The 26106-nt window shown below is 39.0% G+C and overlaps 1 protein-coding gene and 2 non-coding genes across 3 annotated transcripts in view; 1 reads left to right on the plus strand and 2 right to left on the minus strand.

The window, feature by feature from the left end:
* LOC144647105 (uncharacterized) overlaps nt 1-26106 on the minus strand; it is a 53058-nt gene that overhangs the window by 21793 nt on the left and 5159 nt on the right. Inside the window, exons 5-23 of the mRNA XM_078506860.1 lie at nt 25421-25593; nt 24404-24535; nt 23507-23582; nt 21445-21530; nt 20462-20521; nt 20260-20348; nt 20013-20158; nt 19109-19286; nt 18073-18165; nt 17244-17376; nt 16388-16464; nt 15287-15413; nt 13864-13956; nt 13134-13233; nt 10974-11047; nt 7880-8007; nt 6617-6732; nt 2713-2825; nt 1992-2139 (exon numbers count right to left, since the gene is read on the minus strand). Of these exons, the coding sequence (XP_078362986.1) occupies nt 1992-2139; nt 2713-2825; nt 6617-6732; nt 7880-8007; nt 10974-11047; nt 13134-13233; nt 13864-13956; nt 15287-15413; nt 16388-16464; nt 17244-17376; nt 18073-18165; nt 19109-19286; nt 20013-20158; nt 20260-20348; nt 20462-20521; nt 21445-21530; nt 23507-23582; nt 24404-24535; nt 25421-25593 (2142 nt within the window). The remainder of the gene's footprint in view (nt 1-1991; nt 2140-2712; nt 2826-6616; nt 6733-7879; nt 8008-10973; nt 11048-13133; nt 13234-13863; nt 13957-15286; nt 15414-16387; nt 16465-17243; nt 17377-18072; nt 18166-19108; nt 19287-20012; nt 20159-20259; nt 20349-20461; nt 20522-21444; nt 21531-23506; nt 23583-24403; nt 24536-25420; nt 25594-26106) is intronic.
* On the minus strand, nt 8855-8928 carry Trnai-gau (transfer RNA isoleucine (anticodon GAU)). The gene has a single exon. It is a non-coding gene; the product is annotated as a tRNA-Ile (tRNA).
* Trnai-gau (transfer RNA isoleucine (anticodon GAU)) lies at nt 9904-9977 on the plus strand. The gene has a single exon. It is a non-coding gene; the product is annotated as a tRNA-Ile (tRNA).

Genomic DNA, 26106 nt, shown 5'->3' on the forward strand with positions numbered 1-26106 from the left:
TGTCTGTGATGTAACAAGCCCTTAAAAGTTTAACTGAAGATAATGCGATTTTGTGTCCAAGTTTTCAACTAGCACAGCGCACCAAATTAAATGATTATATAGCCTAGTGATAAATCGTAACTTCTTTTGTGCTCCCACTAGAACGAAATTTTCGATTTCAAAAACTGCTACAAGTTAATGGCTTATAAGAGAGTAAAAATGTGAAATCTAAACTTTGAAACATGCTATCTTCATTTTGAGAAGGAAATTTAAAAATTCGCTCTAGCCAGAGCACAATAGAGTACACCAAGTTTATGTTCCTCGCGAATCAACTCTTGAAATTCTATATAGGCGGAGAAAACTTGGACACAAAATTTCAGGATTTTCCGATTCCGAAGACCTTCCGAGTCAATGTTTACAACAACGTGTGATATATTCAAAGCTGTGAATTTAATTATGATAATTCCCTATGTTCCAGCGCACGTGGCACAAAGCTGAGAACAATTACTTGTAATTACTTGTACAAAAGAGTTTAAAAACAAACATTCTCCTGAATATTTCGTTTGTTGTCGGCTTCAGTCGTCCTGCAGTTCGTGCATACTCTTTAAATAAATACATACTAATGATTGCAAGGGTCCTGCGCGACCTTAAGTCGCGTTAATTTTTATTAACGTTAATTTCCGCACCGTTATTTAAGTGGAGCGTTAATTTCCGCGACCTTTAATAATTTCCATTATTTTGGCCCCAATTTTTCGATACATTCCAGTCGTTCCAATCTCCTAGGAAAAAGCATTATTTCATCAGGGTGAAAATCTACCGGTATCACTAAAACTGCGAAGAACGCTCGAAGCGGTCAGATTCCTTCGATTAACCCATACGTTTGGGTAAAGTATTACGAACATTGTTTCCGTCTCGGATTAAACCCCTAGTATTGAAATAAGCATATTTCTGTTCTCTCAACAAGCGTTTTTCTTTGTGTACGTCGCGTTAATAACTTCGTTTTGAAATGTTAATTTTTTTTTCTTCGATTCGATTCGCGTTAATTTCAAATATCTTAATTAATCAATTACTCCTTAATCCGGACAAGACAAAGCTTATAATATTCGGTAGTCGCCAGATGGCCACTAAAGTCAAAGATTTTCGTCTTAGTTTATTAGGAAAGGAACTTGTGCCAGTCAAAGTAGTCAAAGATCTCGGTATAATATTAGACTCCAACTTAACATACAACGAGCACATAATTACCACCGTCTCTGCATGTATGAAACGCCTTGGCCAGATCAACCGGGTGAAACATGCCTTTGACCAACGTTCATTGATTATAATTATTAATTCATTAGTTTTTAGCAAACTTTTTTATTGTTCTAATGTATGGAGCAACACAACTGAACGTAATCTTGATAAACTCCAAGCGGTTCAGAACTTTGCGTGTCGCATCATTAGCGGAGCCAGAAAATTCGATCATATTAAACCGATACTGAAGCGTTTACAATGGCTTCCAGTCAGAGACCAACGTTACTATCGTCAAGCAATCATGTGCTTTAAGTGCATGACAGGGAGTGCCCCAGGTTACTTGACTGAGCAGTTCATTAAACGCTCCGACGTGTCAAAGCGCTCTACTAGAAACGCACAAGCTCTTGATATCCCACTATTCAGATCTGCTAGTGGACAGAAAACCTTTTACTATCAGGTTGTTAGTCTTTGGAACTCTCTGACACCCGAACTTAAACTTTGCCAATCCCAGAGAGAATTTAAACAATTCTTAAAGCGTCTACTTTTAACGGAATTCTTAGGTTAATTAATTTTGATTTTTATTATATTCATAGTTTAATTTATAGGTTTAAGTATATGTATTTATTTAACTCTGAAAAGCCTCATCAGGGATGGGTTAATAAAATTTGTTTGTTTGTTTGTTTGTTTGTAACACAAGGGTCAATTTTCTATAATAATGTAACTATAGAGTGTAAGAATACACTACGAAACTAAATTAAAGCTAGAAATAGAATTGTTCTTACCTAGTTTTGCAAAGTGAAGTATGACCTCTGTCCTTGCGTGACTTGGACCTTGTATAAAATAATGCTCCTCCAGGTCTATCTCGTGTAAATATGGCGCCATACGGCCATAAAGAGGGCCAAAACCACAGAGAGCCATGTCAACAACAGTCTATAATAAATATTATGATGGTAATGCAAATATATCCAGTCAGTGCTCAGTTCTACATGTAAGTTGCAATTGTAGACTAGAGTTTCACTGTAATAGCATTAGAAAATGTTTCACTAAGAATACAATCAGTGTGTTTTAACTAAATATTTCGTAGAGCTCAATCAATCGATCAATCAATCAGCCAGATGGTCAGTCAGTCAGTAAGTCGGTCGGTCGGTCGGTCAGTCGGTCGGTCGGTCGGTCGGTCGGTCAGTCGGTCGGTGGGCTAAAAGCCCCTTCCCCCCCCTGCTCCGCCTATGTGATAATTCACTAAGCCTGCAGTTTAGAAACATAACGTCACCTTTCTCAGTCTCGCACTATCATGATTGTCTGATTGGATAATAAACATCCGAATGACTGTGGGTAATTTAGGCCCGAGCCAAACGTCGAACTTCATATGAGTCGAACCTAATGCAAATGACCAAAAACAATAGGTTTTGCTTAGGTTCGACTCGTGTAAAGTTCGACGTTTGGCCCGGGCCTTAGCAATGAATTGGCAAAGCGGAGGAGGATAAAAAGCGTAAGGACACGTACCGACAAGCCGGCAACTGTCATCCGCGTGTTGACTTTGTTAGCAAGACTGTGCAGTTTGGCACGTAGGTTGTTGTAATGTTTCCCATCCAGTGCTGCTATAGCACTTACCAAGCCTGTTAGATAGTATAGTCAATGTTAGAACAATACCCACAGCAATGTCAGAACAATGCTGCTATAGCACTTACCAAGCCTGTTAGATAGTATGGCCAATGTTAGAACAATACCCACAGCAATGTCAGAACAATGCTGCTTTAGCACTTACCAAGCCTGTTAGACAGTATGGCCAATGTTAGAACAATACCCACAGCAATGTCAGAACAATGAAAGAACTATTCAGTAAGAGAACTATTTTTTAAGGGGCCAGGTTTCGTTAATTAAGAGCTTTAAACTTCAAATTGGCAGAGCAAAAGTAATTTATTTGCAAAATCACGGTCACATAACAAACAAGGATGATTTTCGAGCATTGTAAATGACATTTTCATACAAATTGAGATAAACTTGAGAAAAGTCGGGCCGACGTTTTTCAAGTTTACCCGAACGCAATCCGTTTTCATCTTCACAAATTTTGCCCATCCATGCCCCTTTTTGCCCTTTCTGTGTTTCTTTTGAGTTATTCCACAGTTTTAAGCCGTTATTGTGATATTTCAGTTAATTCTATGACTAGATGGTTAGTGCCGAAATTGCCAAAAAATGCGTGACATATTGTGTTGTAACAAGTGCAAGTAATGTATTGTTATTTGTGTAAGTACAACAACGCATGTTAGTAGTGTAGTAAATGACTTGACGAGTTTTTGACAGCAATTGCGCTGTTGGCATTTTGTAATTTAGTGTTAGGAGAGAATTTTCCGTATTTCAGTCATTTTTGTGTTTATCCTTTTTCAGCATTTTAAAACCTTTCAAGAAACCAACAGTAGTTCCTGTCCAAGAAGAAATTCATCTTTGTCGTGTGTTTGGAAATTGTACACCTGTACATCTGCCATTTTGTTCATCAACACAGTTAATTTAGTTGATAAACATTTCGGTAACTTATTCTTTTGAGTTTTCCGTTCACAATTAAAAGTTCCTGGTTTTATATTAGTTTACACGGAAGCTCGCCAGCTGAACTTATTTTCTTTAAGGAAGTTATATTGCTTTTTATTCAAGGATTGCTCGTAGTAAGTTAGTTGAGCAAACCAATTCCAGAAATCTTAAGGAGATTTTCACTTTTAATTTCCAATGCTTGTTTTAGCTTTAAGTTCGCTATTTCTAGTTTCAAAGTTGTGAATTTTGATCAAAGTTCTCGTTTTTAATTTTGTAAACTTCCTACTGTTGATATAAGTTCGCTCTTGTAAATGCAATCGTTTCCTTCTTTATTGTACTCAATAGAAAGCTTCTGTTCACACTGTAAACACCTTACTTGTAGCAACGATATATATAAGGCCCGGGCCAAACGTCGAACTTCAAATGAGTCGATCCTAATGCAAATGAGCAAAACCTATTGGTTTTGGTCATTGGTATTAGGTTTGACCCAACCAATCTCGTCCCCAGAGGCCGCGATCCTTCTGGTCTGCGCCAGCGGTAGGGACGTTATGTATGGGGAACTATTATGTCCCCAATATATAATTAGCACTATACTCTTGATGTACTCTGGTATTCTACTCACTTGATGTACTCTCCTTGCTTGGTGTACTCTACGCGTACTCTACTCGCTTATGCTTCATGTACTCTACTCGCTTGATGTACTCTAGTTGCTTGATGTACTCTAGGTGCTTGATGTACTCTAGGTGCTTGATGTACTCTATTTGCTTGATGTACTCTAGTTGCTTGATGTACTCTAGGTGCTTGATGTACTCTAGTTGCTTCATGTACTCTACTCGCTTGATGTACTCCATAAAGCACCTAGAGTACATCAAGCAACTAGAGTACATCAAGCGAGTAGAGTACATGAAGCAACTAGAGTACTAGAGTACACCAAGTGAGCAAGTGAGCTGAGTAGTACATCAAGACACTAGAGTATAGTGCTAATTATATATTGGGGACATAATAGTTCCCCATATATAACGTTCCTACCCTTCCCGGTACGGGACGAGATTGTGACCCTTGTTTGACCCATGTAAAGTTCGACGTTTGGCCCGGGCCTAAGGAGCAACGTTGTAAGAGTTTCTTTGATTACAAACTGAGTTAGAATAAACAACTGTTGGAACCAAGTTCTGTCTGACCCTTGACGTCTGTTGAGAAAGATCCTTGAAGTTAGATCGCCGTGTACCAGGAGTTTGTGGCGAAGCTCCGTTCCCGTAAGCAAGTGGTGGTTGCTCTACCGAGCTAAGTTTCCCCCATATTTGAGTCATATTTCAGTGAAGTTTCAGTGCGCTCCCGTTACAGTTCAGAAGTTGTTTAAAACACAGTGCCCAAAGGAAAAACCTACTATCGTCACATCAGTCTTGTATATGTATGTATTTTGTTGGCATAATAAAAAAATGTCAGAACAATGCTGTATACAATCATCTACATATAAAAAATTAAAAACCTTTTTTTTCTACAAAGTCACAAAAACATGAGAAATGCCGTGCGAACACGGAAGTGATTTTTTCCACGGCAATTTCGAGTTGTTCCAAACTTTCACGAGTATTTCTATAACTCGATTTTAGAAAGTATTGAGAGGAAAGCAAAGAAATCGCTTGATCATTCTGATTGTCAAATAAAATTGAGCAAATAATAAATAACAGCAGAGTTGACTATCGCTCCTATAGAACAGGAGCGAGAAGTCTATTTGTTTAAGTAGACACAATATGATATCACAATCCAAGAACCTTCAATTTTATGAATTTTTGAAAATCAAGAATAATTTTCCTTTGAAGGCAAGGCACATGATAACATATTCTATCACTGAATCGATAAAAAGAACCAATCAGATTCGCCGATTTCCAATGAAAAACACAGAGTGTAGGACAAGGACAATATCGTATTGGAACTTCAATGAGCAGCGAACTTTTAATTATAGCGTGGATTTACAGTCAACTCTCTCTAAGACGGACACCTTCGGGACCGGCCGCAGCTGTCCGTGTTAGAGACGTGTCCGCCTCGTAGAGAGTCGAGGTAACATGACACGAGTAATTCTCAGATAATAAAGCTAAACTTTGCACAATGCAACAAACCTTAGCAAACTGCAACCTTACTAAAACAATGAAAGGCCCGTATTCGCTTGTTAAAGCAAAAGTTGAGAGCTTCTACAAATTGTAATACTGTAAGTAGAAAACGACCTCTTTAGTGCCCATACACATAAGCAGAGAAGTAATCCGTTAAAGCGTCATAGTTTTTGGTGAGTAGGCTTGGTTTACACGTATCCTTAGGGCGCTGACTAAATTTGCTTTAGGTCGATACGAAGTTTGGAAGTATTTTCACTAATAAATACTAGTTATGCAACGCTTTCGAGTGGTATACTATGGAATATCCCACGAGTCACTTGTATTTTCTCGGTATACACACGAGCCTTTAGGCGAGTGTGTATGCCAAGAAAATACAAGTGACAAGTGGGATATTCAATAGTATATCACGAGAAAGTGTTGTGTAACTATTTTATACCATGCCATAGAAAATACGCTTACTAAATTTCGTCGAGAATACAGTCGCAGCGCACTATGGGAAGGTTGGGTTGAATACCGTCGAATATACAACGGCTTTCCTGTATTCTGATTGGCTGTATTTTCTATGGCATGGTATAAAACATGATAAAATACACTTCTCAAGTGTCCGTTAATGATTTCAAAGTGTCCGTTGTTCGTCTTAGAGAGGTGTCCGTTTTATAGGGAGTTTGGTTACAGTAAAATGACTGAAAAACGGAAGGGACCATCACCAGGTATCCGTCTTATGGAGGTGTCCGTGGGGGGTAAGAAAGAGTTGACTGTAAATCAAACAAAGCCCTTACCATAAGCTTCAATACCAGGAACATGACACACAAAGTTCTCCGCATCAATCAGTTGAACAGATCCTGACACAAGTTTAGATAACAGCTTTGCTTGCTTTTCTCCAAATAGCTCCATCCTGCAGTAGATTGGAATTTAGAAACGATTTGAGTACACATTAGAATCAAACTGTATATATGCACGATGTCTTCTTGTCACCATTGATTACTGTCTTGGTGTTATAGCAGTAGGTTAAGGAGGGTGGTTGGCGTTTTCCAAAACGTGAGACTAACAAAATCAAATTTAAGCTGGGTTTACATACTGTAAGTAGTAGATAAAATATGAGCGGAAGATCTGCATGGGCGTTTACACGGCTTGCCATTGTAAACGCCCATACAGATCGGACGCGAATATTTTATTCTTCTTGTGAAATGAAAACAAAAATTGAATGCAAAATATTGTTATGCGATTCGGTAGTGATCTGTATCAAAAGTTAATGAATACTAATTAGCTGAGCAGGAGTTTGTATCAAAAGTTAGTTCTATTGTTTGATTTGTATTGGGGTTTACATTTGTTAACATAGCTAAGACTGCAATGCGCTGGACACCTGAAGGCAAACACAGAAGAGGGCGCCCCAAAACAACATGGCGCAGAATGGTAGAAATGGAGTTAAGGGAGCTCAATTACAGCTGGAGCACCATTGAAAAACTGGCTAGAGATAGGCAGGGTTGGAGAAACTTCGTTGCTGCCATATGTGCCACACAGGCATTATGGGCAGTAAGTAAGTAAGTTACATTTGTGTACATGTGATCTGAATACTGTGCTGAGATTGGTTTGCACCCTCATGAAAAGTTAATGAATTTTACAGTTATCTACAACTTGTTAAGCAATGACAAAGAGCATGTTATCCAAAATTGATCACAGAGGGCTGGCATTTTTGGCATTTAACAAAGGCAAAGAATACAACAATATAGATTGATTTCCGTTGGCTGAGTTTATGTCTTATTTACAAAGGTGAAATGACAGTAATTCAGAAAATAAAATCACACTGCCACTCTAGTTTCTTCTAATAACTGAAAAGTTAAGACAGTCACTAAAAAAGAAAATTTTACAGGCCGCACATACATAAAGAATTTAATTAGTTTATCAGCTCATAATAAATTTGGTTTGCCACAGCTCTTTTGACAACGTTTTCTTACAAATGTCTTGCAAATTTTTGCTTTCAACTCAATAAAACTTCGCCCGCTGTGAACTGAAAGTCTCACTGAGCTTTATCTAAGACTTACTTCATGGCTGCCACTGAGAGCTCGGATGTCAGTCTAGGGAAGGGGTTAGAAGGAATGAACTCGTCATCTGTCACAAGGTCAACCAGAAACTCATGGAACACTTGATCAAGCTTTGAGTCAACAAAATACTGCAAACAAAATAACAAACCAACAAAACATTAAATTTCACGCAAAAACACTTTTAAAATTTTCCATCTTTCAAAGTCTTTTGAAACTTTTAGAGCCTAGGACAAGCTTTGCTCCATGTAATTAGGTTATAACTCTGTCTGTGGAAGAAATCCTTAAAGCCTGACATAGACCATAAAAGCTATTGAGCAGAACTTACATGTGGGGTACTGTTTGTTATGATGTAATGTATATGAAATGATTCATATATGAACTGCGGATGTATATGAGAGTGATAAATGATCGTCGCAGTGAATTTCCAATTTAAGCAATTGGAATAAAGAAGCCTGAAAAAAAAAAAAATTCAGGGCTTCAACGGGATTCGAACCCGTGACCTCCGCGATACCGGTGCGATGCTCTACCAACTGAGCTATTGAAGCCACACATTGGGAGCGAGGTCAATTGTGAGTTCATATTTTCCCGTGAGAGGAGTGAAATGATGTAATGTATATGAAATGATTCATATATGAACTGCGGATGTATATGAGAGTGATAAATGATCGTCGTAGTGAATTTCCAATTTAAGCAATTGGAATAAAAAAGCCTGAAAAAAATTCAGGGCTTCAACGGGATTCGAACCCGTGACCTCCGCGATACCGGTGCGATGCTCTACCAACTGAGCTATTGAAGCCACACATTGGGAGCGAGGTCAATTGTGAGTTCATATTTTCCCGTGAGAGGAGTGAAATGATGTAATGTATATGAAATGATTCATATATGAACTGCGGATGTATATGAGAGTGATAAATGATCGTCGCAGTGAATTTCCAATTTAAGCAATTGGAATAAAGAAGCCTGAAAAAAATTTCAGGGCTTCAACGGGATTCGAACCCGTGACCTCCGCGATATCGGTGCGATGCTCTACCAACTGAGCTATTGAAGCCACACATTGGGAGCGAGGTCAATTGTGAGTTCATATTTTCCCGTGAGAGGAGTGAAATGATGTAATGTATATGAAATGATTCATATATGAACTGCGGATGTATATGAGAGTGATAAATGATCGTCGCAGTGAATTTCCAATTTAAGCAAGTGGAATAAAGAAGCCTGAAAAAAATTCAGGGCTTCAACGGGATTCGAACCCGTGACCTCCGCGATACCGGTGCGATGCTCTACCAACTGAGCTATTGAAGCCACACATTGAGAGCGAGGTCAATTGTGAGTTCATATTTTCCCGTGAGAGGAGTGAAATGATGTAATGTATATGAAATGATTCATATATGAACTGCTGATGTATATGAGAGTGATAAATGATCGTCGCAGTGAATTTCCAATTTAAGCAATTGGAATAAAGAAGTTCATATATGAATCATTTCATATACATTACATCATTTCACTCCTCTCACGGAATAAAAAGGAACTCACAATTGACCTCGCTCCCAATGTGTGGCTTCAATAGCTCAGTTGGTAGAGCATCGCACCGGCACGGGTTCGAATCCCGTTGAAGCCCTGAATTTTTTTCAGGCTTCTTTATTCCAATTGCTTAAATTGGAAATTCACTGCGACGATCATTTATCACTCTCATATACATCTGCAGTTCATATATGAATCATTTCACTCCTCTCACGGGAAAATATGAACTCACAATTGACCTCGCTCCCAATGTGTGGCTTCAATAGCTCAGTTGGTAGAGCATCGCACCGGTATCGCGGAGGTCACGGGTTCGAATCCCGTTGAAGCCCTGAATTTTTTTCAGGCTTCTTTATTCCAATTGCTTAAATTGGAAATTCACTGCGACGATCATTTATCACTCTCATATACATCCGCAGTTCATATATGAATCATTTCATATACATTACATCATTTCACTCCTCTCACGGGAAAATATGAACTCACAATTGACCTCGCTCCCAATGTGTGGCTTCAATAGCTCAGTTGGTAGAGCATCGCACCGATATCGCGGAGGTCACGGGTTCGAATCCCGTTGAAGCCCTGAATTTTTTTCAGGCTTCTTTATTCCAATTGCTTAAATTGGAAATTCACTGCGACGATCATTTACCACTCTCATATACATCCGCAGTTCATATATGAATCATTTCATATACATTACATCATTTCACTCCTCTCACGGGAAAATATGAACTCACAATTGACCTCGCTCTCAATGTGTGGCTTCAATAGCTCAGTTGGTAGAGCATCGCACCGGTATCGCGGAGGTCACGGGTTCGAATCCCGTTGAAGCCCTGAATTTTTTTCAGGCTTCATTATTCCAATTGCTTAAATTGGAAATTCACTGCGACGATCATTTATCACTCTCATATACATCCGCAGTTCATATATGAATCATTTCATATACATTACATCATTTCACTCCTCTCACGGGAAAATATGAACTCACAATTGACCTCGCTCCCAATGTGTGGCTTCAATAGCTCAGTTGGTAGAGCATCGCACCGGTATCGCGGAGGTCACGGGTTCGAATCCCGTTGAAGCCCTGAATTTTTTTCAGGCTTCTTTATTCCAATTGCTTAAATTGGAAATTCACTGCGACGATCATTTATCACTCTCACTGTTTGTTATGCTGTACAAGGTGGTTGGAAAATTTGTTGACTGTGCATGAACCCTAGTGTGTGGCCATTTAAATGGAAGCTACTGAGCAGTACTTTCATCTAGTACTGTCCATTATTTTGTTGACTATGCACAGACCCTAGTGGTTGGCCACTTTTGTAAGTAGAAGGTGTAAAATAAATTCTGTCTAGATAACGCAGAAGTGGTAGTTGTCGTTGTTGGCACCGCTATTGACCAAATCTTTTTCTCCAGCCAAAAATAAAATAATAGCAAAGTTGTGAGGCCAGCATTGCACCAAGGCGAAAATGTCTAAAAAAAATGCGGGATCAGCCTACTATTAAAATGGGATTTCCCTGAGTAATATGTATATTTGCCTGTCTCATATTGTTGTAAACCAGTGTTTTAAAGGTATTTATCATACCTTCAGCAGAACAGTTTCTTTTGTGATGCCAGCGGGGGCAGTGACTGTTTTTGCTTGTTCTGTCACAACTAAGACTAAAAGAAAAAAAGCTAGTAAATAATAAAGATGGTAAATTTCAAGCTCGGTGATAAATAGTGAAGAAATTATTCAACATGACACGAACGTGGGACAAAGAAAAAATCTGAGTCCCCGACGGGAATTGAATCCATGGCCTCCCAGAATACCGGTTGGGCGCTCTAACCAACTGAGCTACGAGAGACTCGTTGTGAGCTTAGGCCATTTACTAGGTTGATATGTGACACGCGTCCTGTATACTGCTAGGATCAGCAATGTCGAAATCATCAAATGTGTAGTAAATAATAAAGATGGTAAATTTCAAGCTCGGTGATAAATAGTGAAGAAATTATTCAACATGACACGAGCGTGGGACAAAGAAAAAAATCTGAGTCCCCGACGGGAATCGAACCCATGGCCTCCCAGAATGCCGGTTGGGCGCTCTAACCTAGTAAATGGCCCAGCTCACAGCGAGTCTCACGTAGCCCAGTTGGTTAGAGCGCCCAACCGGTATTCTGGGAGGCCATGGGTTCGATTCCCGTCGGGGACTCAGATTTTTTCTTTGTCCCACGCTCGTATCATGTTGAATAATTTCTTCACTAGAAAAAAAGCTATTTTAAAACTAAAATGTCCCCATCGATGAGCGAATCACAATGTTGAGTCGGGTGGCAACTTTCACAAGGTATTACATGAACGTCTTGATTCCCTTAGAGATTACAATAGATCAAACAACAAGAACAATGCCGCAAGCCCCCAAAAACAATAGCAACTGCTACACTACACTACAGAACCAGTAGAATTACAAGCTTGTGAGAGCTGCTACAGTACTGTCAAAATGACTTACTGACTTTTATGTAGTCATAAGGATCTTTGAAGATCTTCAAAGACCTGCCAAAGACTCTTAAAGGTTTTTTCAAGGTTTTGCATGGATCTTCACATGACCTTCAAAGAAGATCCTCGCTATGAATAGGATATTACAAAGGTCTTGGCAAAGACATTTCAGTGTAAGATGTTAATATTCTTAAAGATCCCCGGGGAACATTAAATAATAATAATATATAAGAGAACTTCATTTCAATAGACTCACCTCCCAATTAAGAATCAATAATCCAGCACGAGGTCAATATGCTGCCCCCACATAATGTGAGTTCCATAAGGAACTCACCACTCAAGAAAGACAGAATAATCTAGCACGAGGTCAATATGCTGCCCTCACATAACGTGAGTTCCATAAAGAACTCACCACTCAAGGAAAACAGAATAATCTAGCAGAAAGTCAATATGCTCCCCTCACATAACGTGAGTTCCATAAGGAACTCACCACTCAAGAAAGACAGAATTATCTACCACAAGGTCAATATGCTGCCCTCGCATAACGTGAGTTCCACTCAAGGAAAACAGAATAATCTAGCAGAAAGTCAATATGCTCCCTTCACATAACCTGAGTTCCATAAGGAACTCACCACTAAAGAAAGACAGAATAATCTAGCAGAAAGTCAATATACTGCCCTCACATAATGTGAGTTCCATAAGGAACTCACCACTCAAGAAAGACAGAGTTATCTAGCAGAAAGTCAATATGCTGCCCTAACATAACTTAAGTTCCATAAGGAACTCACCACCTAAGTTACACAGAATAATCCAGCACGAGGTCAATATGCTGTCCTAAGATAACATGAGTTCCATAAGGAACTCACCACCAAGTAAGAATTAATAATCTAGCACAATGTCAATATGCTACTTTGTGATAAGATGAGTTCCATAAGGAACTTACCGCCACAGAAAAACAGAATAATCCAGCACAAGGTCAATGTGCTGCCCTCACATCATGTGAGTTCCATGGGGAACTCAACACCCAGTTAAGAATTAATAATCCAGCACGAGGTCAATATGCTGCCCTCACATAACGTGAGTTCCACTCAAGAAAAACTGAATAATCTAGCACAAGGTCAATATGCTTTCCTCAGACAACGTGAGATCCATATGGAGATCACCAACGATCCTTGACGATTTTTGGAAGATTTTACCATGGGCGTTCCATGCAACCTTTTTCAACCGAACTTTAACTAAATTCAAATACAGTGCAAGAAGTTTTCATTGGATTACCAAGTTTTCCCTGGTTTATTATGTCTCCTCTTTCAGCTCCATGTTTGAAGCTCTGCTGTACAGCGAGGGAATTACTGTTTTTTACAGGAGGAAAATATTTCTAATTAAAAAAGAGAAAATCATGTTTCAGTATACTGTATCAACGGCATGACCTACTAAAGTCATTTATAGTGTTCACAACCTAAATTAAAATAAATTCATACACATGTTGGTTTTGATGATAGGTTTGCAAAGCATGCTTAGAGCTATGGGGCTTTAACACTTTGCACACAGTGCACACCTATGAAGCTAGCCAATTTATGTTTCAAGAGTAGAGTGCTTCAACCTACATTTGTATATAGTACATCATGGGATGAAGTGGAGTGAAGAAAATACTTTGACTTTTGTAGCCTGTCCTAAGCAACTGCGGTGGCCTAATGGTTAGCGCACTCGCCTCCGAGTCGAACGGCCCGGGTTCGAGGCCTGGCCGGGGCGCTGCGTTGTGTACTTGGGCAAGACACTTTACTCTCACAGTGCCTCTCTCCACCCAGGTGTACAAATGGGTACCGGCGAATTTACTGCTGGGGGGTAACCCTGCGATGGACTAGCATCCCGTCCAGGGGGGAGTAGCAATACTCCTAGTCGCTTAATGCTACGGAAACCGGGATAAGCTCCGGCTGTATGAGCCTCATAGCTCGGACACAGACTTTACCTTTACTTTCATATCTCTGTAGCTGAAACATCAACATACCACCAGAGTAGAACAGCAAGATAAAGCATCTTCTATCAAGCCAAGAAACACTGTCTCACAATATCTGTTTATCACTTCTAATCCCCTATTAACCTGCAAGAAGAAATACAAAAATGAAGGAATATTACAGTCAAACCGGATGTTCTTTTGAGAAGAAATCTGCAATGTTGCGGTGCAATGTTCCGATATTGATTGACAGTTTCCTCGTCGCAACGTGCAACTTTCAATTCAAATTTGCTTGAGCAAGTTGCCAATGCCCGGTTTTCATTTTCCCGCATAAAACAACAATTCCACCTCTGTTTCAAAAAAGGAGGGAATAATTGCCCTATGGTCAACTGTTTATTACCGGACTGCGAGAAATTAGCGACAGGCTTGGTTCAAATTGCCAAACTGGTAATTGCACTAAAAAAGTTCAAATTTGCTCCACAAGTTACGGCTTACATTTTTAATTTTGAAGCGTGATTCCCGGTTTGGCTATTTCAACTAAGCCTGATGCTAATTTCTCCCATTCTGTCGATAAACAGTCGACTAAGGGGCAATTAATTTTTCGTTTCTTTGAAAGAATGGTGGTATTACAGGTACCTCGTTTTATATGACAAAATGAAAGCTGGAACTTGGCAACTCACTTTGAATTGAAAGTTGCAAGTTGCTTCGATCAAACTGTCAATCAGTATTGGTACATCGCGCTGCAACATTGTAAAGTTCCCATCAAAAGAACATCCGGTTTGACTGTAATACTTACTTCAGAAAATAACCATGATACTCACCCCAGGGGGTGGGGGGCTCAAATGCAAAAAAATTGTAAAGGAAAGTATTAGGCTAAACTGGAATTCTGTAGGAGTAGAATGGGGATTTGGCGCACATTGAAAAACTTTCCAATATTTTAAGGTTACATGTATAACTCAAGATCTTCCTCAGTGATAACCATCCTTCATTTTCCATTTATTTTTTACTTTTTTGGTACTTTCCGATTTAGAAAACTGCTAGATTTAAAGTATTTCTCAAAGTGCCTATGAAATGAAACCCAAGTTGAACTCATATGAAAGGCCTTTCAAAATGAAGAAAGACGGTATTTTCCTTTTCCTGATATCTTTTCTCGTTCCAGAGATAATAACGATTTTGTATTATGCAAATTAGATAACTGATGACGTCATAAGTTTGACAGTAACTGGTGTAAAAACACAAAATCAGTAGTATCTCTGTAAATACTAGAGCAAAGTAATTGAAATTTGGCACCAGTATTGTACCCTAAGAAAATTTAAAATAAATTTGAACATCAGGAAAAAGAGTTTTTAAAATATTGCGACATCATTCCTTGAATCCCCTGTCTTGCAATTCCTCCAGTTGATGAGTTTCTTTATTCTTATTACCTTTCTACTTCACAATGGACTGATGTTGTACGAGGATTGACATACTGATCTACCTCAGTAGTGAGTGGTAAGGTACCAGTCCTTGTCTTTCCTTCCAAATGAGGATTGATGACTGTCATAGCATCCAGCATTTGTAGAAGTATTCTCCCATAACACAACATCTCTCTGCTTCTCTCCCTCCTACAGCACAAAAAATGTTTACTAAGGAATTACACATTACAGACAGTTATGTCACAGTTACCATAGGTAAAAAATTTAAGTCCACAGTCGGCATTGTGGCCCATACAGTTTCTGAAACATGAAGTGAATAGTGTTTATTTTAACCCGCCTCTCGATGGAATGCTAGTCCATCCCAGGGTTACCCCACCCCAGCATTAAATTTGCCAGTACCCATTTATATACCTGGGTGGAGAGAGGCACTATGAGAGAAAAGTGCTTTGCCTAGTAAGAATACCACCACACAAAGACCCTTAGCCAAGGATCAAGCCTTGATTGCTCCATACAGGGTTCCAGCACACTAACCATTAGGCCACTGCATCTTCCACACTTTTTTCATGAAAAACTCTGTTAAATAACCCTCCACCATCATCTTAATGGAGACATGGTAGTCTAAACTAGTATAAGTCTACTGTACTCTGGATAGAGAGATTGAGGTTTGAGTACTGGTTGGGGAAATCAGGGATCTTGGACAAGACTCTTATCCTCCACAGCCCATTTCTCCACCAGGAGTATAAATCAGCCCATTTCTCCACCAAGCCCGGGTTGTTCGAAAGACGATTAACGCTAACTCAGGATTAAAAGATGATCAAGATTTTAAATTCTCTTGTTTCCAAAGCTAATATTTTGTTAAGTTTGAGTTTGGTCCATGTCAAAACTGTGGGACAGAAAATATTAACAGAAAACCTCAACGAAATTATATAAAATTGAAATCAATTTTCACGCTAATCCTGGATTAGCTTAATCCTGCTTTGAACAACCGGGCCCAGGAGTATAAATGGGTAACCAGCGAATCAAATGCTGAGGGGTAATCTTATGATTGTCAAGCATCCCATCCAGGGTTGTAGCTCACCGCACTCCCCTAAAATAATTCTTAACAAAAGCAGATCAAGGATTAATTTTATATAAAGTGTTTGTAAAATGAAACTGGGCCTCACAAGGAATTGCTGAAAAAATCTTTCAAGGAATGCCTGTAAGCCATGAAGTGTGCCTGTACAACATCTGATGCCCCCATCTGCAATGTAAACAACAACAACAACAACATTAAAAGGAAAAGAAAAGCAATTTAGTGTAGGTTGTGTTAAAATTCAAACTACCATATTTGTAAAACAAATTATATTTGCAACTTGATTGGAGAAGTAGTAAAGACCGTCTAGGTTCAAACTTCAATCTTGAATTAGAATTTCTCTTAAACATAAATTTCTTTTGCACAGCACTTGCACAAATTGCATAAAGTGCAACGTGTAACATGCATGGTTCTTCCACTGTGTGAAACTACATGCCATAAAAAATATCTAAAAAGCAGAATGAAATGTACAAAAAAATAAAAGAATGAAATGTACAAGAATGTTACAAAATGATCTGTCCATATTAAATTGATGCCATTCGTGTGTGATATATGTGTAATTAAGGTAGCGTTCCTTCCAACTAAACTAAATGTGGATTTTGCAGTCGAAAATTAAATTTTATAACATTTTTGTATAGGCAAACCAATCTTAGATTGCAATCTAAATGATCCGCCTCCAATGCTGGATCATTCAGATTGGTAGCTCACGCTGGTTTCAGATTTCCATTCCATTTGAGCAAACTAAAAATAATGGTCCAGATTATATGGTTAGTAAGCTCAGTCCCTTGTCATTGTAGCTCAATCTTTTGTTAGATTTTTGTTCCATATCTAGCACGAAGGCTTGAACAACCTGAATTAACTAGATCCAAAAATGGACTGGTTAAAAGGAATGCTACCCAAATTTGAATCAAGCCATTAGACACTGTGAATTCCCAGGCTCTGCTTACCCCACAAGAAGAGAAGAAAGTGACAAGGTCCTGCAGAACACGGTTTTGCTGCATCACAAGGTGTAATTGATACGCTGTGCTCTTCAGGAGCCTATAGGCCTCCACAAGGCATTCCTGGGCATCAGGTTCCTCTCTAAAAACAATGTTGAGATGCAAGATTAAATAAGAAAAATAATTTTGTCATTTGGATCTGGAGTCCATAGGTTGAATGTTAATGATAATATGCTGACGAGAAATACATTTGTTATAATTAAAATTAATATTTTTTTTTTAAGTGAAGGTCACCCTTAAGTCTCAATGTTAATTAGAAGGACGGGTTTTTTTTTCAGTATTAAAAATACTGCAGTTGTAGACAGGCATGAAGATTTTAAAAATAAAAAATCTGATTTAAAAAATTATAAAAATAATGGGATACTTGGGTCAAAATACTGTTAAGTTCTCCAGCAAATAGACCATATTCATATTCTCGGTATTGGACTGGAACTAGCTTGCAATGGAGGCTAATGCGGGGGAATATCATTAAAAAAAGTTTCACGTCATTTATATTTGAAAAGAACCCCGCATTAACCTCCATTGCATGTAGTTCCAATCCAATGCCCAGATGTAAACAAGACGATTATGTTTCATTGCAATCAAATTTGACAAAGATTGTTTTTGGAAGCATCGTATTCTATTCATGAACTGAATTCAATTAATGAACACATGTATGCACATCCCAGATCCTACATCACATCATGCAGTGTGCTGTCAGTTAAATGACTGTTTGCCAACTGTTTATCCCCTTCTCTCCCCCAAACTAATAAAAGTAGATGGGTACTTCAAGACCAACCTGTTAAGAAGGACCACAAGAATAATGTAATGGAGCATTCTAAAGAAATCAATCTGGTCTCCAAGTTCAAAGATTCTGTCACTGAAGTATGTTCTGCAAAATAGTTAACACAGTATCAACCAAACTTATTTTAAGTTTTAATGATTACGTACAAAGCTTAAATTGAGAATTTACAACAGATAGGTCTACATGCTTGTAGTAATAGCAAAACAGTAACTCTAATTTTGAACCTAAATTTTGAATCTCTGGTTTCCATGATATGAAGCAAACACATGTAGGACTATTGTCAGTGTTGTTCTAGAAAATTATCCACGCCTCCAATCCTCCACAGAAGGGTTTTTGTGTTGAACCTCCCCCCCCCCCCCCCGCTCCCTCCCAGCCAACCCCTCTGAAAATTGCAGTTTAGCTTCATACTTTTCTTAAAAAAATTGGCCTTTGAGACCTCCAACCATCACAAAACTTTTCTGTTGGGTGGGTATGGACAGTTTCTGGAACTACCCATTGCCACTTCTCATGGTTAGAAATAAGTACTCCTGGTCACTTTACGCTACAGAAACCAGAGAAAAGCACCAGTTGGGAGGAGCGGTGGCCTAATGGTTAGCGCGCCGGACTCTAGAGCGAACGTTCCAGGTTCGAGCCCTGGCAGGCCTAGGAGTCACTGTGTTGTGTTCTTGGGAAAGACATTCTACTCTCATTTTACTCACTACTCTCTCATAGTGCCTCCCAGGCTCTCGGTTTGTGGGGAAGAGCCTGGAACAGGCTATACTCTCCACACAGGTGTAGAAATGGGTACTGGAGAAATAATGCTGGGGGTACCCTGCGAGGGACTAGCATCCCATCCAGGAGGGATTAGAAATACTCCTAGCTGCTTTATGCTAAGGAAACCAGGATTAGCTCTGGCAATATGCACCACTTTGGCTCGAAACTGCACTTTATATTTTTTTTAGTTAACTCTTTTTAAGGGCATCCTTGGTATTGCGTTGCAAGCACCCATAACAGTGCATAGTTTTATATCTGAAAAGCGTATTATTCTTACTTTATAGCACTCAGAGACTCTTCACTAAAAGGCCCTCCCGTGACAAAATTTATGTCTCCATGACCTGCACTAGATGACTCAGTCTGACTTGTTGCCCTGGTTACTGCACGTGACTGTAGCTGAGAGTTAGAAGTGTCCCTGTTCCTCCTTGACCTTCCAGTGCGTCGACTTTGAGTTCCTAAAAACAAATGCAACATTGGTCTTGTGAAAAACATGCCAGACTTAAGATCTGAAGGTCTAGAGTTCCAGCTCTTGCCATTATTCTTGTGTTGTGTTTTAAGGTTAATCAGTGTCTTTAAAATAACATTGCCTCACTCCAACCGGGTGCGCATTCAATTGTACAAAATGTAGCTCAATAATATTGAGGGTAACCTCAAGCAAGGCCATTTCCCGCTACAGATGTCTGTGAGGATAAGAGTGAGCAGTTTGAGTCAATTGCTTTTGAGTTTTAACCAAATCCACCACATTAAATTTTTCCATGGTCTAGACCCACTAAACACCATAAAAATGACATCATAAAATGTTCAAAACTCAAGTGGAACCACAAGCTGTTAGGCAAGTGGTTTAATATCAATGAGAAAACATGGGATTACTTGGTAATAACATAGTGTAAAAGTTGTGTGATATAGATATCATGTGGTCTTGGTCAATCTTCAGGAAACTATCAGAAATATTTACAGACCTTCCAAAAATGTAATAACGTTCAGAAACCTTCAGAAGTTATTGAAAGCTTTGGAAGGCTTTGGGTCACCTCAAGTGGAACCTTATCTGATGAAGTTTTGGGATTCATTTTGGAATCTAAAAGGTTTTGTTGAAAGTTTCGGGAATCTTCAAAGCAATTTTACCCTCAATTAAAAAAAAATTAACGTGAAAGATCCTATGTATAAACATGTTTTATCCTCACTTGTGGTACTTGCTGGAGTGACTAAAAGTAGTTGTTGAGCTTGTTCTGAACTGGCAAACCAAGACAAGTACTCTTTGATATGAAAACTACTGACAAAGACTCCCTCGTGAGCACTCTGGTAAGGACGTGAAGAAACTGATGTTGACCTTCAAGTAGAAATATAAATACCGGTAAATAAAATTTCTCCAAATAATATTATATGGCTCCCAATAAAAGGTTTTTTTGATTTGTTTTCATGACTGTTTACCTTTCTCCTTCTGTTCTTATAAAATTCAAGTTGAACTGCTTGCTTCCTCTTCTGTACAGTCGGCTCTCTAGCTGTAACCTGAACATGCACTGTGACAACAATAAATTTTGTTTATGAGACATGCATACAATGTATTGTTCTGTTCAGTACAGACAAAACTCAGTGGTGTTGTTCCAGGAAATAATTTTATTCAACAAAATACCTGAGCTTCAGTGACTTTCTGGGCAGCAGCAGCTGATTTGAGTAAAGTCAAAAACTGATCCTGACCAAAGGAAAATGCAACAATTAACAAAATACAAATGATAGTCAGTGGGTTTTAAAAAAATCAACAAGACTTAACATTACTGTTATCATTCTCAACTCAGTAAGATGATTGGCGTCACTGGGGAGGGAGGTTAAGCTGTTCGTAGGGAGCAGGGATGGCGCAGTGATGAAAGATGAAAACGCTCGCCTCCCACCAATGTGGCCCGGGTTTGATTCCGGCCCGGTGCCATATGTGGGTTGAGTTTGTTGTTGGTTCTCGTTCCTGCTCCGAGGGTTTTTCTCCGGGTTCTCCGGTTTTCCTCCCTCCACAAAAACCAACACTCCAAATTCCAATTCGATTTTGGATGCACGTACACGTCTTTACGAGCTCCTGAGCTCTTCCGTGTCACGTGGGTAAATAAATTACATTATTTTTTTCCTTCAACTGCATAATATTAGGGAACTTTACATCGAAGTACAAGAATGAGAATTAGAACAAATACAACTCTCCAGTTGCAATCTAGTTACGTTCCCAGAGCCCTTACTCTGTCCAGTTACAGATATGTTGAAAAGGAGACCATGTAATATTTAGAGGCATAAGCACTAGGTTTGAAAGTCCGGTACTCATAACTTGATCTGAAGATCCCTGTTAGCAAGTCAAAGGGGATGTACCTACTTTGGTAAATGTATTGTCAAAGATCTGCAAAAATCTTTGTGAGAATCTTTATTATTTTATAATTGTCAAAGATCTTCAAAGATCCTGCAGTATCCTGCAAGTTGTCATTAAGGTTTCTGTAATGATTCTGAAGCATCTTGAAAGATCCTGCAAAGAATTTATTTTAAGATCTTGCTAAAGGTCTTTAAGTTAGCTGATCTTTTTATCCCATTGAGAGGGACTTGCTTTTTAACAGTAACTCAGCATGCAAGAGAAGACATATAAACCTGTATTTCTACAATGCTATGGCATGTCCAAAATTCCTTGACCCAATGGCCCCTACGTCTCACATCTTCTACTGGTATGGCAACACCTTTAATCAGCAAAAAGGATAATGTTATCAGTGAGACTTGGGTACAACTTTACATCATTATTAACAGATCAATGTAAGGTATACTAGCTACAGTGTAAGGTCTGTTCAAATCCTAAGGATCAGAGAAGCCAAATGGCTATTCTGTCCTAGTGTTTAACACTACAGTTTCTGTAGCGTGAAGCGTATCGACGAGCTAGTACAGCTGGAGGTTTTCTGATTTCTGTAGCACAAAGGAACAAGGTGTATTACTTCTCTGGGATTACTACTCCCCCTGGATGGGTATGAGAAGCTAGTCCACTACAGGTTACTCCTCAGCATTCTGTCAGGTTGCCCAAACAGCTCACTCGTACCCCGGGGGGGTACTCAAAGAAGTTTTATATGGGGAGGCTCTGCCCCAAGTTCTAACCCCTTACCCTTTCATATACCTAAGAGACATGGCGTGGACTTAAAATACCGTAGGAAGTTTTCTTGTCATTTTTATGTAGCACTTAATAAATTCAAATAACACAGCCATAAATTGCGCCTGTTTGAAATATTATATTTAAAGGCCCTTTTAAATAGCCAAATGACAGATTTCCATACCCTTTCATATACTTAAACTTGTGAAATCCCTACCCTTTTATATACCTGAAGTCTGAAAAAGGCACCCCTTTCGGGCGAAGCCTCCCTGTATAGGCCATTATAGGGAGTACCCCCCGGGGCTCGTACCCATGTATATAGTCCTGGGTGGAAGAGGCATTGTCACAGTAAAGAGACATGGTATAATTTTTCTTTCTTTTTTACATCTTCCCCAGGAAAATATTACGAGTGTACAGTAGCTAGTGCTTGAACCCACACCTCTTGGCTCAGAGTACGACAGAGTAACCATTAATTTTGGTCACCAGCACTCAGGAGGTGCAGTGGCTCAATGGTGAACGCTGAACTCAGGATTGAGCGGTTTGGGTTTGAGCCCTGACCAGGGTCAATTTGTTGTGTTCTTGAGCAAGACACTTTACACTCTTAGGACCAGGTGTATAAATCAGGGTCTGTCAGGGTTTTGATATGGTATACAGGTGGATTTTAAATTGGGTATACAGTATTTTTACATCAAAATCGGGCCTTTTTATGGGTAAAAAGGGTACATGTTTTTCAGGTATATTGGTTTACCACTTACCTCCCTGGCTAACCCTGATAAATGGGTACAGGCATACCGTCGATTGCATCTACCTGTCAACACACGCACTAAAAACATGTTTTCAAATGACGTCAAACTTCTGCGTTTCAGGTGTCAAACTTTGAAGTTTAGCAGACCGTAACGCGAAGTTTTCCACTCAAAATACTCACCATAAACACTGAATACGGGCAAAATTTTACACTAGAAGTGATTCAAGTGAACCTGTGTATGCATATCAACACAGATCAGCATCAGTTTCTCAGAAGAAGTCTCTATATCCAATCTTCCGCCATTTCGAAACCGGAATGTGTTGAACTTTCGGCGCGAAAGTTGTCGTTACGGTCTGCTAAACTTCAAAGTTTGAGACCAGAAATGCTGACGTTTGACGTCATTTGAAAACATGTTTTTAGCACGTGCGTTCACAGGTAGATGCAATCGACAGTATTTAATGCTGGGGATAAACCTGCAATGGACTCCATGTAGCATCAAATCCAGAGGGGAGTAGAAATACTCCCAGTCACTTTATACTACGAAAACCAAGATAAGCTCTGGTCTGATGGGCCACTGGGCCCCAACACAGACTTAACCTCACTTTACCTTCCACTAGGGAACACTACAGATCTGCTTTCTTCTCATGCATCATCCAATTATTTAAAATAACAAATTATAAAAAACTATTAATTTCTTTATCCATATCAAGTTTAATGGCCACTCTTCCCTGCTGCATTATGAAGCAGTTACTGTAGGACTAGGTGTACACTAGGAATTATTCCTTTTGAAGCTACACTAAGTGACAATGAAGGCCAAGGAAACAAACTGTTACCAAGCACAATATGGACTTCAGCATCGTTCATCATTAGGATGTCATTTAGCACTGCTTTGGCAAATATTTCTGCAGCCTGAAAGCACCAAACAAATTTTAACGAATAAATAGATTTCTACAGCTGTAAATTATATTTATCAATACAATAAAATAATACATGATTTAACAACCATTGTATTTTAGGTAACTTTTGCCTGAATTTATGAAAAATTAATTTTTAAAAAAAACATATAGCATGGTGTTACAGTAGAACCACAATGTTGAAATTTTGAGGTTAAGAATACGTTGTGTTGGATAGTGAAATCAGCAGGAGTCTACATTCAGTCTAGTAGCTCATCAGGCCAGAGCTGGGTTTTCTTGTTGACCTCCTCCCCCGTTTTTCTCCTGCCCTTTCCCTATCCTGGATTATGAAGAATGAAGTGAGAGAAGGAGTTTTTCTACTCTCCACTGCATGGGATGCTAGTCCAATGCAGGATTACCCCCCAGTATTATATTCTTAGTTAATTAACTAACTGGTTGTGTACATAGTTATGAAATATTTTGATATTAGAAAGAAATGGTCTGCACTGTTTCAGTTAAGCTTTACAGTCAAACCGGCTGTTCTTTTGATGGGAACTCTGCAATGTTGCAGCACAATGTACCAATACCGATAGACAGTTTGATTGAAGCAACTTGCAACTTTCAATTCAAATTTGCTCGAGTAAGTTGCCAAGTTCCAGTTGTCATTTTCTCGTACAAAACGAGGATATATAACCACCTCTGCAAATTCGAATCGAAAGTTGCTAGTTGCGACAAGCAAATTGTCAATCAATATTGGAACATTGTGCCGCAACATTGCAGAGTTCCCATCAAGAGAACATCTGGTTTGACTGTAAAAGTACACAAACACAAACTTACATGATTTTCCTCTGGTCCACTGATGGCATATTCCATCCTTATGTCAATGTTTTCTTCACTTGTCACTGGATACAAAGTTCCAACAAAGACGCATGGACCAAACAGGACTGGAGAGGGTCTCTGTATAATATACTGATGAAAAGAAAAAAAAATAGACATACCGCCTGTTTTTGAAGAGCAACACTCTACAGATGCTTAGATTTCTTGACAGTCTCTCACTTAACAAATTTTCCACATTTTCCATGGTCTACATTCTTTATATAGACCATTGAAATGACATAGTAAAATTTTCAAAACTCGAGTTGAACCACAGGCCATTAGGGGAGGGATATTTTTCATGGCATCATTTCTGTTGTCTATAGGAGTAAAGACCATGGAAAAATGTGGTCAATTTTTTTCGCACAGTAACACATAAAATTTCCGAGCAAATTAGTTGGAAATAGTAGAAATTCATGTGCACATGTGGCAGCTCATAAAAAGCATTTTTCACTTGAACTGATGAATTTGCAGGAAATTTTGTCCTAAATGTCCCAGCTCACCAGATCCTGTTGTTTGGAAAAATTGAAACAACTTCTCAAGTTTTCCCATATTTGCCTCATGTGGTGTTACAGGTTACATCTTTTGCATTGTCTATACTGTTATTGACCATAACGTTTGACCAACTGAATACCCTAACAGTTCAGTTCTGTGCCTATTAATACTTTTAGATAAAAAGAAATGGGTAATAACAATATGAGAGCAAATCTAAAGTGCATCATTCAATGTACATGTAACAAAGTTCTTATTTTTGAAAAATACAGAAACAGTCAACTCTCTCTAAAATGGACACTGCCGGGACCGGCTCCAGCTGTCTGTAATAGAGAGGTGTCTGTCTTATAGGGAGTTTAGTTACAGTAAAGTGACTGAAAACGGCAGGGACGGGACCAACACCTGGTGTCCATCTTATAGAGGTGTCAGTCCTATAGAGGTTCCCGCTAAGAGAGAGTTGACAGTACATATATGTGCGTTAAAACTCACTAAATAATCTTCTGAATCATCTGAAGTTGCTTCAGGGTTCATACTTGATAAAAGCCAGTCAAACACTGTAAGCGACTGTGTCTTGACAACACGGAGAATTGTCGCTAGGCCCCAGCGAGCTGGACTGTCTTGAGTGCGAGATGTAAAACCCCCAACACTGAACACCTGGTTTTCTGTCAGAGACGTTGTGACAAGATTTTAGCCAAGTATACACTGTCTGAACATGATTTTAGCCAAGTATACACTGTCTGAACATGATTTTAGCCAAGTATACACTGTCTGAACATGATTTTAGCCAAGTATACACTGTCTGAACATGATTTTAGCCAAGTATACACTGTCTGAACATGTACCTACCGTAATGATTCCATTTAGCGCCCGGGGCACTTTAATATTTACTTTTGGCACCTCAAGGGAGGGTGCTTATTCAAGACAGGGCGCTAATTCGGGACAGGGCGCTTATTTAATTTTTCGTAAAACAACCAAATGTTCAAAACAACACTTAAATTAATATTAGCAAATTGTTGAAAGTTCAGCTACTTTCAAAAGGAATTGTTCATTTTAGCTGTAAATATACATATACGGTACGGTAAATGTTCATGCGTTTATCTATTTGACGTCGATGACTTCAGTAAGGGCATTTATCCGCAATAGGGGGTGCTTCTTAGAATAGGGGCACCTATAAG

The sequence above is a fragment of the Oculina patagonica genome, chromosome 3, assembly GCF_052425735.1.
Source record: "Oculina patagonica isolate OP01 chromosome 3, crgOcupat, whole genome shotgun sequence".
NCBI classification, from domain to species: Eukaryota; Metazoa; Cnidaria; class Anthozoa; order Scleractinia; family Oculinidae; genus Oculina; species Oculina patagonica.